This window comes from Sarcophilus harrisii, chromosome 3 (assembly GCF_902635505.1).
Source record: "Sarcophilus harrisii chromosome 3, mSarHar1.11, whole genome shotgun sequence".
NCBI lineage: Eukaryota > Metazoa > Chordata > Mammalia > Dasyuromorphia > Dasyuridae > Sarcophilus > Sarcophilus harrisii.
Genome location: NC_045428.1, coordinates 69,155,842 through 69,168,833, shown reverse-complemented (window position 1 = coordinate 69,168,833; position 12,992 = coordinate 69,155,842). Strand labels below are relative to the sequence as shown.

The 12,992-nt window shown below is 34.2% G+C and overlaps 1 protein-coding gene across 4 annotated transcripts in view; it reads left to right on the top strand.

The window, feature by feature from the left end:
- SPAG16 (sperm associated antigen 16) overlaps positions 1–12,992 on the top strand; it is a 1,146,423-nt gene that overhangs the window by 101,726 nt on the left and 1,031,705 nt on the right. For 3 of the 4 annotated variants that reach the window (XM_031958102.1, XM_031958104.1, XM_031958105.1), the window contains exon 9: positions 11,614–11,723. In XM_031958102.1, the coding sequence (XP_031813962.1) occupies positions 11,614–11,723 (110 nt within the window). The remainder of the gene's footprint in view (positions 1–11,613; positions 11,724–12,992) is intronic. The other variant, XM_031958103.1, reaches the window with a different exon arrangement.

Below are 12,992 nucleotides of genomic sequence, written 5' to 3'. Positions count from 1 at the left end.
ATTTTCTAGGATTATTTTCTGCATTATTGTGCTCTTTTTGGTCACAACTTCTGGCAGTCTAATAATTTTTATATTTTCTCTTCTTAATCTGTCTCCAAATCTGTTGTTTATCTTATGAGATGTTTCATATTCTTTTCTATTTTCTCATTCTTTATAATAGGCATTGTTATTTCTTGTTCTCTTATAGCTTCACTGGCTTTCCCTTCCTCAATTCTAATTTTCAGTGTTATTTTCATCTTGCAGGCTCTCTTATCTCCTTTTCTAATCAGTTAGCTTTTTTTCAATAGCCTTGTTTTTCTTTAATTTTTCCTCAATGTCTCTCATTTGATTTTTAAATTCTATAAATTCTCTCTGGGCAGAGAGCCATTTCACATTACTCTTTGGGGTAGAAGATTTTATTTACTCCGCTGTCATCCTCTGAAAATGAATCCTGGTCTTCCCTATTCCCTAGTATGTTTCTTTGGTATGGTTCTTCTTTGTGGTTTGTTTATTTATTTTTTTAATCAGAGGTATTAGTGTAAGTACTTCTGATCTTGGGGTGGGGATGATGCCTCAAGTTTCTCTTCAGCTCTCCCCTTTGACCAGGAACTTCAAACCAAGAGCTCCTCCCTCTAGCAGTGTCCCTGCCCTATGGCTTTTGCACTCAGCAGGTGCTGCTTCCTTCTCTTCCAGGGCTGCATCTCAGCAGCGCAGCTGGGCCTGGCATTCTCAATCAATCAAAGTTCACTCAATCTTAGGACAACAGACTGGGAGATGAAAGTATCTGTGGTTCCTGCTGAGACTCCAACCAAACCCAGCTAGCCCAAGGGATCGCCATTTGGTGTTTCTGTAGAGCCCAGAGATGTTTGCAGTTCAGACAGGTTAATACTGGCCTGCGGTCTTTTACCAGATCTTGTTGAGATGTATCAGGAAGACCCCTTTTCTGCCTCAAGTCTTCTTGGTTTTTCACCAATCTGTGTTCACCCTGAGATGTAAATTTGTTGTACTTGTGGGGGAAATCTGGAGAGCTTGAAATTTACCAATCTACTCCACCATTTTCCAGAATCCTCTCCAGTGTTCTCCTTTTTTTGCTCACTTCACTCAACATTAGTTCATATAAAGTCTTTCCAGGTTCTTTTGAAATCAGCCTATTCATCATTTCTTATTCTAGAACAATAACATTCCATTCCATTCATATGTTATAACTTACTCAGCCTTTCCCCAATTGATGGGCATCCATTCATTTTCCAGTTCCTTGCCACTATAAAAAAGGGCCTTTTCCCCTTTTTTATTATCTCTTTTGGATATAAAGCCAATAGAGATATTACTATATGAAAGAGTATGCTGAGTTTTAAAGCCCTTTGGGAATAACTCAAATTGTTTTCCAGAATGGTTGGATCATTTCACAACTCCACTAACAATGAATTATTGTCCAAGTTTTCCTACATCCCCTTCAACATTTATCATTTCCTTTTCCTGTCATCTTGGTCAATATAAGAGGTTTGAAGTGACACCTCAGAATTGATTTAATTTGTATTTCTCTAATCAATAGTAATTTAAAATATTTTTTCATATGACTGGAAATGGCTTTAATTTCTTCATCTGAAAATTGTCTGTTTATATCCTTTGACTATCAACTGGGGAATGGTTTTTATTCCTGTAAATTTTAGTCAGTTCTCACTATATATTAGAAATGAGGCTTTTATCAGAAAAAATGGATGTAAATTTTTTTTCCCAGATTTTGGCTTCCCTTCGAATTTTGGCTGCCTTGATTTTGTTTGTACAAAACCTTTAATTTTATGCAATCAGAATTATCCATTTTCATTTCATAACATTCTTTAGTTCTTCATTGGTCATTAACTCTTTCCTGTTTCACAGATCTGAGAGGTATATTTACCTTATTCTCCTAATTTGCTAATAGTATCTTCCTTTATGGTTAAATCATGAACCCATTTCAATCTTATCTTGCAGTAGGGTGTTAGATGTTGGTCATTGCCTAGTTTCTGACATATTTTCCAGTTTTCTACACTTTTTATCAGATAATGAGTTCTTATTCCTGAAGTTAGAGTATTTGGGTTTCTCAAACATTAGATTAAAATCGGTTTCTCAAACACTAGATTAATATAGTCATTGACTAATGTGTCTTGTGAACCTAACCTTTTTCATTGATCCACTACTCTGTTTATTAGTACCAAATGTTTTTGATGACTGCTACTTAATAATATAATTTTAAATCTGGTACAGCTAGGTTACCTTTCTTTGCATTTTTAAATTAATTACCTTCAAATTCTTGATCTTTTGTTCTTACAGATTAATTTTGTTATTATTTTTCTAGCTCTATAAAATAATTTATTGGCAGTTTAATTGGCATGACACTGAGTAAGTAGATTGAGTTAGAATTGCAATTTTTATTTTATTAGCTTGGCCTATCCATGAGCACTTGATGTTCTTCTAGTTGATTTAGAACTCACTTTATTTATATGATAAGTGTTTTGTAATTGTGTTCATATAGTTCTTGGCAAGTAGACTTCCAAATATTTTATTTTGTTTAAAGCTATTTTAAATGGGATTTCTCTTTATATCTCTTGCTGCTGCTCTTTGTTGGTAACAACATATAGAAATGCCAATGATTTCTGTGAGTAATTTTATATCCTGCAACTTTGCTAAAGTTAATTGTTTCTAGTAGTTTTTATTTGATTTTTCAGGATTCTCTAAAGATACCATCACATTATTTGCAATTAGAATGATAGTTTTGTTTCCTCATTACCTACTATAATTTCTTTAATTTCTTTTTCTTCTCTTATTGTTAATGCTAACATTTCTAGTACAATATTGAATAGTACTGGTGATAATGGGAATTCTTCTAGTTTGTCTCTATTACAGATAATGCTTATTGGTGGTTTTAGATATATATTACTTATTTTTTTAAAGAAAATTACATTTATTTCTATGTGCTCTCGTATTTTTCATAGGAATTAGGGTAATATTTCGTCAAATGCTCTTTCTGCATCTATTGAGATAATCATGTGATTTGTTAGCTTTGTTATAGGTATGGTCAATTATGCCAATAGCTTACCTGATATTGAACCAGCCCTGCTTCCCTGGTATAAATCCCAGTTGGTCATTGTGCATTATCCATAAATTTCTATAATCTTTTTGCTAATATTTTAAGATTGGGAAAATTGTTCTACAACTTTCTTTCTCTGTTTTGGCTCTTCTTGGTTTAGGTATCAGCACCATATCTATTATAGAAGGAATTGGTGACTACTTCCTCTATTTTTTTCCAAATAGTTTATATAGTATTGGAATTAATTGTTCATTAAATATTTGGTAGAATTCACTTGTAAATCCATCTAGCCCTGGAAATTTTTTTCTTAGGAACTTTTTTAATGGCTTGTTCAATTCTTTTTTCTTAAATTGGATTATTTAAGTAATTTATTTCCTCATCTGTTTATCTGGGCAGTCTATATTTTTGTAAGTATTCATCCACTTAGATTTCACTTAAAAGGTCAGATTTATTAGCATATAATTGGGGAAAAATAGCTCCTAATTATTGCTTTACTTTCCTCTTAATTGTTAGTAAATTTGTCCTTTTCATTTTTGATAATGGTAATTTGGTTTTCTTCTTTTCTTTTTCTAATCAAATCAAAGATTTATCTATTTGTTGTTTTTTTTTATAAAACCAACTCTTAGTTTTGTTTATTAATTTAATAGTTTTCTTACTTTAAATTTTAATCTTTTTCAGTTTCAGAATTTCTAATTTGGTATTTAATTGGGTTTTTAAAAATTTATTCTTTTTCTAGCTTTTTTAGTTGCAAGTCCAATTTAATCTCCTTATCCACTATTTTATTCATGTAAGCATTTTAGAGATATAAAATTTCCCTTAAGAACTGCTTTAGCTGCATCTTATAAAGTATCTCATTATTGTTATTCTCTTGTATGAATTTTTTTTTAAAAAATAAGAGCTATTAGTGTAAGCATTTCTACTCATGGGGTAAGGGGATGATGGTGCCTCAAGCTTCCCTTCAGGTCTTCCCTCTGACGAAGAATTCCAAATCAAGAGTTCCACCCTCCTGCAGGTACCCACAGCCAGCAATATCCTTGCTTTTTCACTCCTGATGTGCTGGTTTCTTCCCACTTAGGGCCATCTCAGCAGCAAGCTGGGCCTGGCATTCCTGATCAAATGAAATTCTCTTAATCTTCTTGGACTCAGAAGCCCTATTTCCCTGCCTCCCCTTCCCCCACTACTTATGTCCTCTGGAAAGTGAAAGTTTCTGTGTTTCCTGCTGAGGCTGTAGTCACACCCAGCTCACCTCAGGGCCTCCTACTTGGTGTTTCTGCAGAACTAGCCCAGAGGTATTTGCTCTTTAGGCAAGTGGACCTTCTTGAGTTGTCAGGAGGATCCCTATTCTGCCCCAAGTCTTCTTGATATTTCACCAGTCTGTCTTCAACCTGAGGTGCAAATTTGTTCTGTTTTTTGTGTATTTTTGGAAAACCTGGAGAGCCTGAGATTTATTTAGCTACTATATTTCCTTCCCAAAATCCTCCTCCAACTCATTTATTCTTTAGGATTAGATTATTTAGTTCCCAATTCATATTTCATCTGTTTTTCCATTGCCCTTTATTACACATAATTTTTATTGCATTGTGATCTTAAAAGGGTGTGTTTATTATTTCTGTCTTTCTGCATTTGATTGTGAGGTTTTTATGCCCTAATACATGATCAGTTTTTGTGTAGTTGCCATGTACCACTGAGAAAACAATATATTCCTTTCTATTTCCATTCAGTTTTCTTCAAATGTGTATTTTACCTAACTTTTCTAAAATTCTATTCACCTTAAGCTTTTTGTTTATTTTGTGATTAGATTTATTTAGTTCTGACAGAGGGAAGTTGAGATCTCCTACTAGTATAGTTTTTCTATTTATTTCTTCTTGCAGCATAACTTCTCCCCTAAGAATTTGGATGCTATACTACTTGGTCCATATATATTTAATACTGATGTGACTTTATTATGTGTGGTATCCTTTAATAAGATATAGTTTCTTTCCTCATCTGTTTTTGGTTTTGCTTTATCTAAGATTAGGATTGCTACCCTTGCTTTTTTTTTTTTTTTTTTTTTTAACTTTAGCCTGAAGCATAATAGATTTTGTTCCAGCCTTTTATGTACTCTCTATGTATCTCTCTGCTTCAAATGTTTCTTGTAAACAATGTATTGTAGGACTCTGGCTTTTGATGCACCCTTTTATCTGTATGTGTTTTATGAGTTAATCCCATTCACATTCACAGTTAAGATTACTGACTCTGTATTTCCTACCATCCTATTTTTCCCTAGTTATACTCTTCTCTCTCTTTCCCCCTTTCCCTCCTTACCAGTGTTTTGCTTCTGATCACCACCTCCCTTAATCTGCCTTCCCTTTTTTCAGCCTCCCTTTTTATTCCTTTCCCCTTCTATTTCTGCTCTCCCTTCTATTAGCCTCCCCCTTTCTTTTCCCCTTTCTCTTTCTACTTCCCTACAGTGAAGCAAATTTCTATGGCAAACTAAATATATATGTTATTCTCATTTTGAGCCAAATTTGATAAGATTATGGTTCAAAAAATGCTCATTCCCCCTTTTTTCCCTCTTTTCTTCTTCATGTAGAATTAACTTACCTCATTTTACTTACCTTTTCCTCTTCTCTCAGTACAATCCCTTTTTCACCCCTAATTTCTTTTTCATATTATCACATTAAAGTTAATTTATACCTAAATCCTCTAAATATATCCCTAACAAAGATACAATTCTCAAAAGTTAAACATATCATCTTCCTTGGTAGGGATGTAAAAATTTTAACTTTTAAAAGACAAATATTTTTTCTTCCCTTTTTACCTTTGTATGCTTCTCTTGAGTCTTATATTTGAAGCTCAAATTTTCTATTCATCTCTGGTCTTTTCATCAAAAAAATGAAAATCCACTATTTCATTGAATGTTCATCTTTTCCCTTGGATTATAATACTTAGTTTTTCTGGGTAGTTGATTCTTTGTTGATGTTCAAACTCCTTTGCCTTCCAGAATATCATATTCTAGACCCTTCTATTTTTTAAGGTGGAAGCTGCTAGATCTTGGGTAATCTTGATTGTGGCTCCTTGGTATTTGATTTGTTTCTTTCTGACTGATTACTGTATTTTTTTCCCCTGATCTGATAATTGTGGAGTTTAGTTATAATATTCCTTGGAATTTTCATTTTGGAGTCCCTTTCAGAGGCAAATTGGTGGATTCTTTCAAAGACTATTTTAACCTCTGATTCTGGGACATCGGGACAGTTTTCTTTAAAGATTTATTGAAAGGTGTCTTTACCTCATTTTACATTTGGCCAATTATAGTTTTAAAGGAATTGTTTTCTTCAGTGGATTTGTTTTTTTCATTTCCCAATTCTATTTTTAAGTAGTTATTCTCTTTTTCTATTTTGTTAAATTTATTTAAGAAGTTTCTTTCTTTCTTTCTTTTTTTTTTTTTATTTTGCCAAATTTATTTTTAAGGAATTTATTTTCTTTAGTCAATTTCTGTGCTTCCTTTTCCAAACTGTGGCTCCCCCACCAATGTTTCATAATTCTCCTGCATGGCTCTCATTTTTTTTTCTCCAATTTTCTTTTATCTCTCTTTTTAGATCCCTTTTGAACTCTTTCAAGATTCCTTCTTGAGCTGGAGACCAGTTCATATCCTCTTTTGAGGCTTCACCTTAAGGTATTTTGCCTTTCCTGTCTTTTTCTGGGTTTTTGTTCTGGTCTGCCTTGCCTCCATAGTAGCTTTCTATAATCAGAACTCTTCTTGCTTTTTTGGTCATTTTTAAAACTTGAGCTCTGCTGCTAGTGCACAGGGAAAATTGTCCCAGGCTCTTCAGCAGAGGGACAGAGGCCTGTCACTGATTGTGCTGGGCTGGAGTTAGTGGTGCTACAAGCCTTCCCACTATACTAGGTGGGCCTAAATACCACCTGTTTTGCTGAGGTTTGGGGGCTTACAATTTCCCCTCTTTTCTTCTTCTTCATGTGGAATTAACTTACCTCATTTTACTTCCCTTTTCCTCTTCTCCCAGTATAATCCCTTTTTCATCCCTAATTTCTTTTTTTATATGATCACATTAAAGTTCATTTATAAAGTTGTATTTCTGCAGTTGTATTGGGATCTCACAGCTGGTCTGCTGAACCACTGGCTTCTGAACTAGGACAGACTAACCAGTGCTGCTGTATTTTGGCTAAGAGCCTCCATCTAGATTCCCCTGGCCAAGTGTCCCCACACCAGGAACCCTCCCTGCCTGTGCCTCTCCATGATATGCCTGAACTGGGCCATGTTTTCCTGCTCCAATGTGACAGACTTTTCCATTAAATTCTCAATATGTGTGGGTTCTGTCACTACAAAAGTCCATTCAGAGGCTCTATCTAGCTTTGATTCTGAGGGGTTCCAAGCTCAGGCAATATCCTATCTACTTGCCACCATCTTGGCTCCACTCCTGTTTTCTGAATTATTGAAGGATTGTTTCGGGAGCAATCTGATTCTATCTCTATAGTATATTTTACATTCTCTTACTGTGGTTAGGATGGCAGAGTGTCAGCATTCTGAGCAGGAAGAAGGGCAGATCTAAGTATGTATGAGCCTCTACTGTTTTGAAGATACTGACATCTAGCCTACAACCAATTCCTCTAAAAGTCAGTTGGGGGGACCAAGACTAAGGCTAGTGAGTTCCCTAATATGGGAGAGGCTGAGAAAGAGTTGATTTCCATTCCCTTGGACAATTGGCATAAAAGGGCAAGGAATCATAAAATGAGCCATAATAGGGAGGAAAAGACTGAAATTACCAATGATCTCTGGAGGAATAAAATTCAGTTTAAAGCCTGGAATACAATTAGATAAATCATCGGGGAAGATCTAACAGAAGGATATATATGGCCTCCAGAAGTCTAATTGTGTCTAGACAACTATGAATAAATGTTTTAAGACAAAGGAAAAAAGGATCAACATTTTGTGAGGTGAGAATACTAAAAATTTGCCAAAGACCATGGAGACATACTTAGATTTTCCCAAATAATTTAAGAAAATTGTGGAAGAAGAATTTATGTAAGAATTGTATACAGCAAAAATAATTGGAAGAATATAAAAACTTAGGTGGAAAAACTAAGCAAAAACAAAACTAAACAAAAAGAATGACTGGAAACACAAATAGAGAAATGCAAAAGTTAAGCTGGAGGAAGAGAAGCAAAAAATAACATTAAAAGCAAAACTTGAAGAAAGCAAAATGTATAGAGATTGAATATACTATTGAGATACACATGTAGGAGTCAATTCATAGACAAGGGAACCTCCAAATCCAGTCCCTAAGAGTTTCTAAGATTAGGAAGCTGGTCCTCTTGTAGCCAGGAAGTAGGTTCCACAATGGGGGTCTAGGAGTCCACAGTGATTTCTATGGAAGGGCTCAGTTGATTTTTAAAAAAGTTTAAAGATATTGTTCTCTCAGATATTTAAGGTACAAACACACATATGTGATAGGTTCTGCCTCCATATATGTCAGCCTTCAACAATATATTTGTCTTGCATCCCTTGAGAAATTTGTGCTAATGCTGAGATGTTTAATTTCTTATACCATGTAGTAACACAGAACAAAAAAATGGGTAGTGCTTCTATGTATGGGAATAATTTCCTAGGGTAAGAAATCCTCCAAAATTAATTCCTGAAAGCAAATCAGAGTAGATAATGTTGGTACTTCTCATTATTTTAAGCTGTGGTGCAGAAATCAAAATTCTTAAATCACAACTTTTAAAGTGTCTCTGTGCTTCTCAGGTAGATCTTTTGATGCACATGCTACCAATCAGTAGCACAGACAGCAAAAACAAACCTGTATGCCTATGAGGACTTTAATCTCTTAGTAAAAATCTTTTATCAGTGATGCTTTCTAAGGGTTCTCAGGTGACATTATTTGCTTTCATGTCAATAGCCACAAACGGGCACTCATTATCAGGCTTCATAGAAAGCTACTCTTTGCTTCCTATCACCTATCTCATACGCACACACGCACATAACCCTAGGAAGATGTGAAATTTCCCTTTGGTCATGTCAGAGCAGATTAACAGACTCATACCTCTAGACCTAGAAGCTCATCTAGTTCAAACTTCTTAATTGATAAACTGAGGCAAAGAGAAGTAAGTACATTGTAAGTACATTGCCTCAAGTTGCACAAGTGGTAGAGCCAGGGTTTGAGCCTTCTTCCCCCACCCCCCCACTCCAAATTCAGTTCTCTTTCCCCTACATGTTTCTTATGTCTTTATGGTCTTATGTCTTTATGGTCATAGTCTTTATGGCTATTTAAGTACCCTTTAAAAAGGAATCAACAATCATTGCTTACTCATTTCTTTTAGCAGAGAATGGGAAACTATTTATTCGGCAAATTGTAATGGGGATTCTTTTCTGTGTAGAATTTGATTGAATGGAAGTTGAAGTCAATTCTATCTCTAAAATTCTGTTATCTTCTTACTGGTATTGGACAGCTTCTTTCCTTTCCATGCCATTATTCTTTATATTACATACAGCTTTTATTTTAATTCTTTATAAGGTACACTGTTACTCCTTATAGATGAGTTATCCCTGTTATTTAGATCTAGTAGGTTCATTATTCCATGTTCTCTATTCCATCTTTCTGGGCTATATTATTTTCCCTCCCATTTTCTTTTCCACTGCCAAACACTCCCCCCCCCCCCCACTTAGTTCTGTTCTGTTTTTCTTTCATATGCTTCTGCCACAATTTCAAGGGACTCTTCCTCCAGCTTTTTTTTTAATTTCTGAAAATGAAAGTTTACAATACTATTTGTTGTTCACTCATTTCAGCTGTGTCTGACTCTGTGCTCCTATATAGGTTTTTTTTTGGTAGAGAGACTGCCATTTTGTTATTCAGTTCATTTTATAATTGGAGAAACTGACCCAAACTAGGTAAATTAACTTGACCAAGGTCACGTAGTAAGTGTCTGAGGTTGGATTTGAAGTCAGGAAGATGAGTCTTCTTGACTTTAGGTCAGGTAGTCTATTCACTATACTATCTAGCTGCCATTTAAGATTATTTAAATTCTGTGTGATTTGAAACCTTAGGAAAATAACATAAACTTAGTGTCAGAGAATCTTTACTATTTTGTCAAACAATGTATAATACATGTTCAAAACTGTGTTTACAATAAAAAATTGTGCTTATCTGATGAAAAGGGAAAACATGTTGGTTCTTGCTACCTTGTAGAAATTATTCAAAAGCAGTTGCTCTTAGCATAAATATTTTTGTTACCTTGCCAATACTGGAACAGTTGTGGAATATGTGTTCTGAAGTGCCACTCTAGGGATTGTTTACTTTTTTATGACTTTTGTCAAGGTTTGCTTTTTGGAATTATGTTCCTTCATTTGTGCATGTATAGTATATATATTACCTAATATAGTAAACAGTTTAGTTCTTCTATAACTTCAATAGGCATATTTCATCCCTCTATACTAGGGGCCTGCAGCTTCTGGCAAGCATTCTAAAAAGTGGAAGCAAAAGAAATTTAGGTTGAAGGGGAGGGGGAACTGTTCCCTTTAAGATTATCATTCTGAGAGTTGTCCCCTTTGATCAGGATCTCCCAGGCTCCAAGGAGATAGTAACAGCGGTCCATACTACTGAATTTAAATTATTTTCCTAGACCATTAGTAGATTCTGAGAAATGAAGGATATTTAACAATACTCTACCATCACTTCAAGCAGCTGCAAAGACTAATGACACCACCTTTTCCAAGTCCACTGGCACTAGTTTAGCATAGGAGTAGGAAGTGACAGTTTAGCATTTACATTGACCACTGACAGCCTAAAGTTAGTTCTGAAGTATCAGGAAGGAAAGTCGAATGTTACAGTCTGCTTCCTTGTTAAATGACCCATTATTGTATGGGGACTTTATCCTTCCTTTAACCAGAAATGGCATTGAGGGAATGCATTAGCTACAAGTTGAAGCTGTGCCTGACCTTAGACCTTTATGAGACTGCTGCCATGGGATCCATTAAAGAAAAGCATCTAGATTTCTGTAGGTATTTCAGTTGTTGTTGTTGTTTATACTTCATGTCATAATCTCAACACAGAGATAATACATTTGGTAATGTTTTCAGCATTATAATCTCATCAGCAATTAAAGTAGACGACAGTGCAAAATAGCAAAATGAAGAAGATGAAAAACAAAAGGGAAATCTTTTTTTTCTTATAATTTTAGAAGTTTATTTCCTGTTCATGCTACTTAATAATAAATATTAAGAAAAGATTAGGAAATTAGATTATAGATATTTTAAATTATTATTAATTTTTCTTCCCTTGTTCTCATTTTAGATCGTATGTAGAAAATCTATTTCCTTTGTGTTAAATTTTTATATTCTCTTTTATCTTTTCTTTTTCCTCTTCATTTTTCTTATCTTCAGCTCTAGGACTGGCATTAGTGACCATTTATCTCCATTGTATCCCTTTAATGTATAGTTTATATGAATTATATGAATAATTTTCACTCTTATTTCATTGTCATGTTGGACTGATATTATTTTTCTTTTAGAAGAAGCTTTATTTCAGAGGAGAAAAGTAATCATACATAAAAGAAATTGTTTTATTTTGTAGTAGGTCACAGATGTGAGAGAGAAGATAAGCCTGAAGGCCCAACCCAGAAAGCTCTTCGTGAAGCCAGAGAACAAGCCAGACCTAAAGTAAAAGTGAAATCCAATACAAAGGTATGAAATATCCTATTGCATTGCTTCACATTTAACCCAGGAACAAGTTATAAACTGATGTTTAGATTCATAAAATAATTTATCATTTGAGTTTAAAAGTTCTTTTAAAAAGGTAGATGAAAATAAGAGGTATAATTATGGAAAGTGTTATCCAGTAATAAGACTGATTTTTGTTTATGGAATCAATTTCATCTTAGTCTCAAACTTTTTACAAAGTGGTAATGTCTATCTTTTCATATTGTAATTGAAATGCTTAAAACTTCAATTATTTTTGGAACAAAGATTCTTTATGTGAAGCCCACCATGTTTAAAAACAAAACAAAGCATTGGCTATTGGATAAAAATGATTCTGTGTACAAGTTCTTTTTGTTTCAGCAAATTCGAAAGAAAACAGGATTGATACTGATCAAAATTGTGAAGCTTTCAAAGACTGTCTTTTGTGTTTCTAGTCTGTCTCTATCTCTGTCCTTTTTGATGACAAACTTCTCCTCCCATTTCATGTTCTACTGGCCCCCTTCTGCCTTCAAATTATTTTTTTCCCTTTAAAACAGAGTCTGATTTTAACCATTTACATATGTTGATTGAGTGACTTATTGCAATTCAACTGAAACTCATATAGTCATACAGTATTACAATTCTACACTAATGTTCCATCCAGAATTTTCATTTAAAACATTTGTGTCTATATGGAATGAAAAGCTCCTCCTTTCTTAATAATAATTTCTCTCATCCTTAATCAGATGACTTTTTTGGAGGCTGGTAGGACTCAAGGGTTCTCATGAAATCATACTAGACTTTCTGTTGACTGAAATTAAACCTGATTGTCATTTTAGAGTGACAAGGGTAGTGAAGGATATGTGAGAATGCAACAAAATGAGCATCTTCTACAGAGGCATTGATAGGATCAAATTTTCTCTTCTTTTTGTAAGTTTCCCTCTTTTTGTCCTCTTTTTGTAAATCAATGTTGCTGGCTGTTATCTCGTAGATGCTTAGGCATGCCCTCTTCTCTATTTTCTTCTATCATTGCTACTAGGCTGGATTGTGCCTGTGAGGTCACTCTGTTTTCAATTACCTCACCTGGAAATAGAAATGCATTTTCAAAAGTGGTTTTACTAATTACTTAGAGAAAAATGATAAAATTACAAAATGAATTCATTGGAAAATAACTGAATCATTGGGTTTATGGGAGCTTATCATAAGAAAGTAATTTCCTGACCATGAAATAATGTCCATAGACTTGTTTTCAGCTGTCCTTCACTTCCCTTTTAC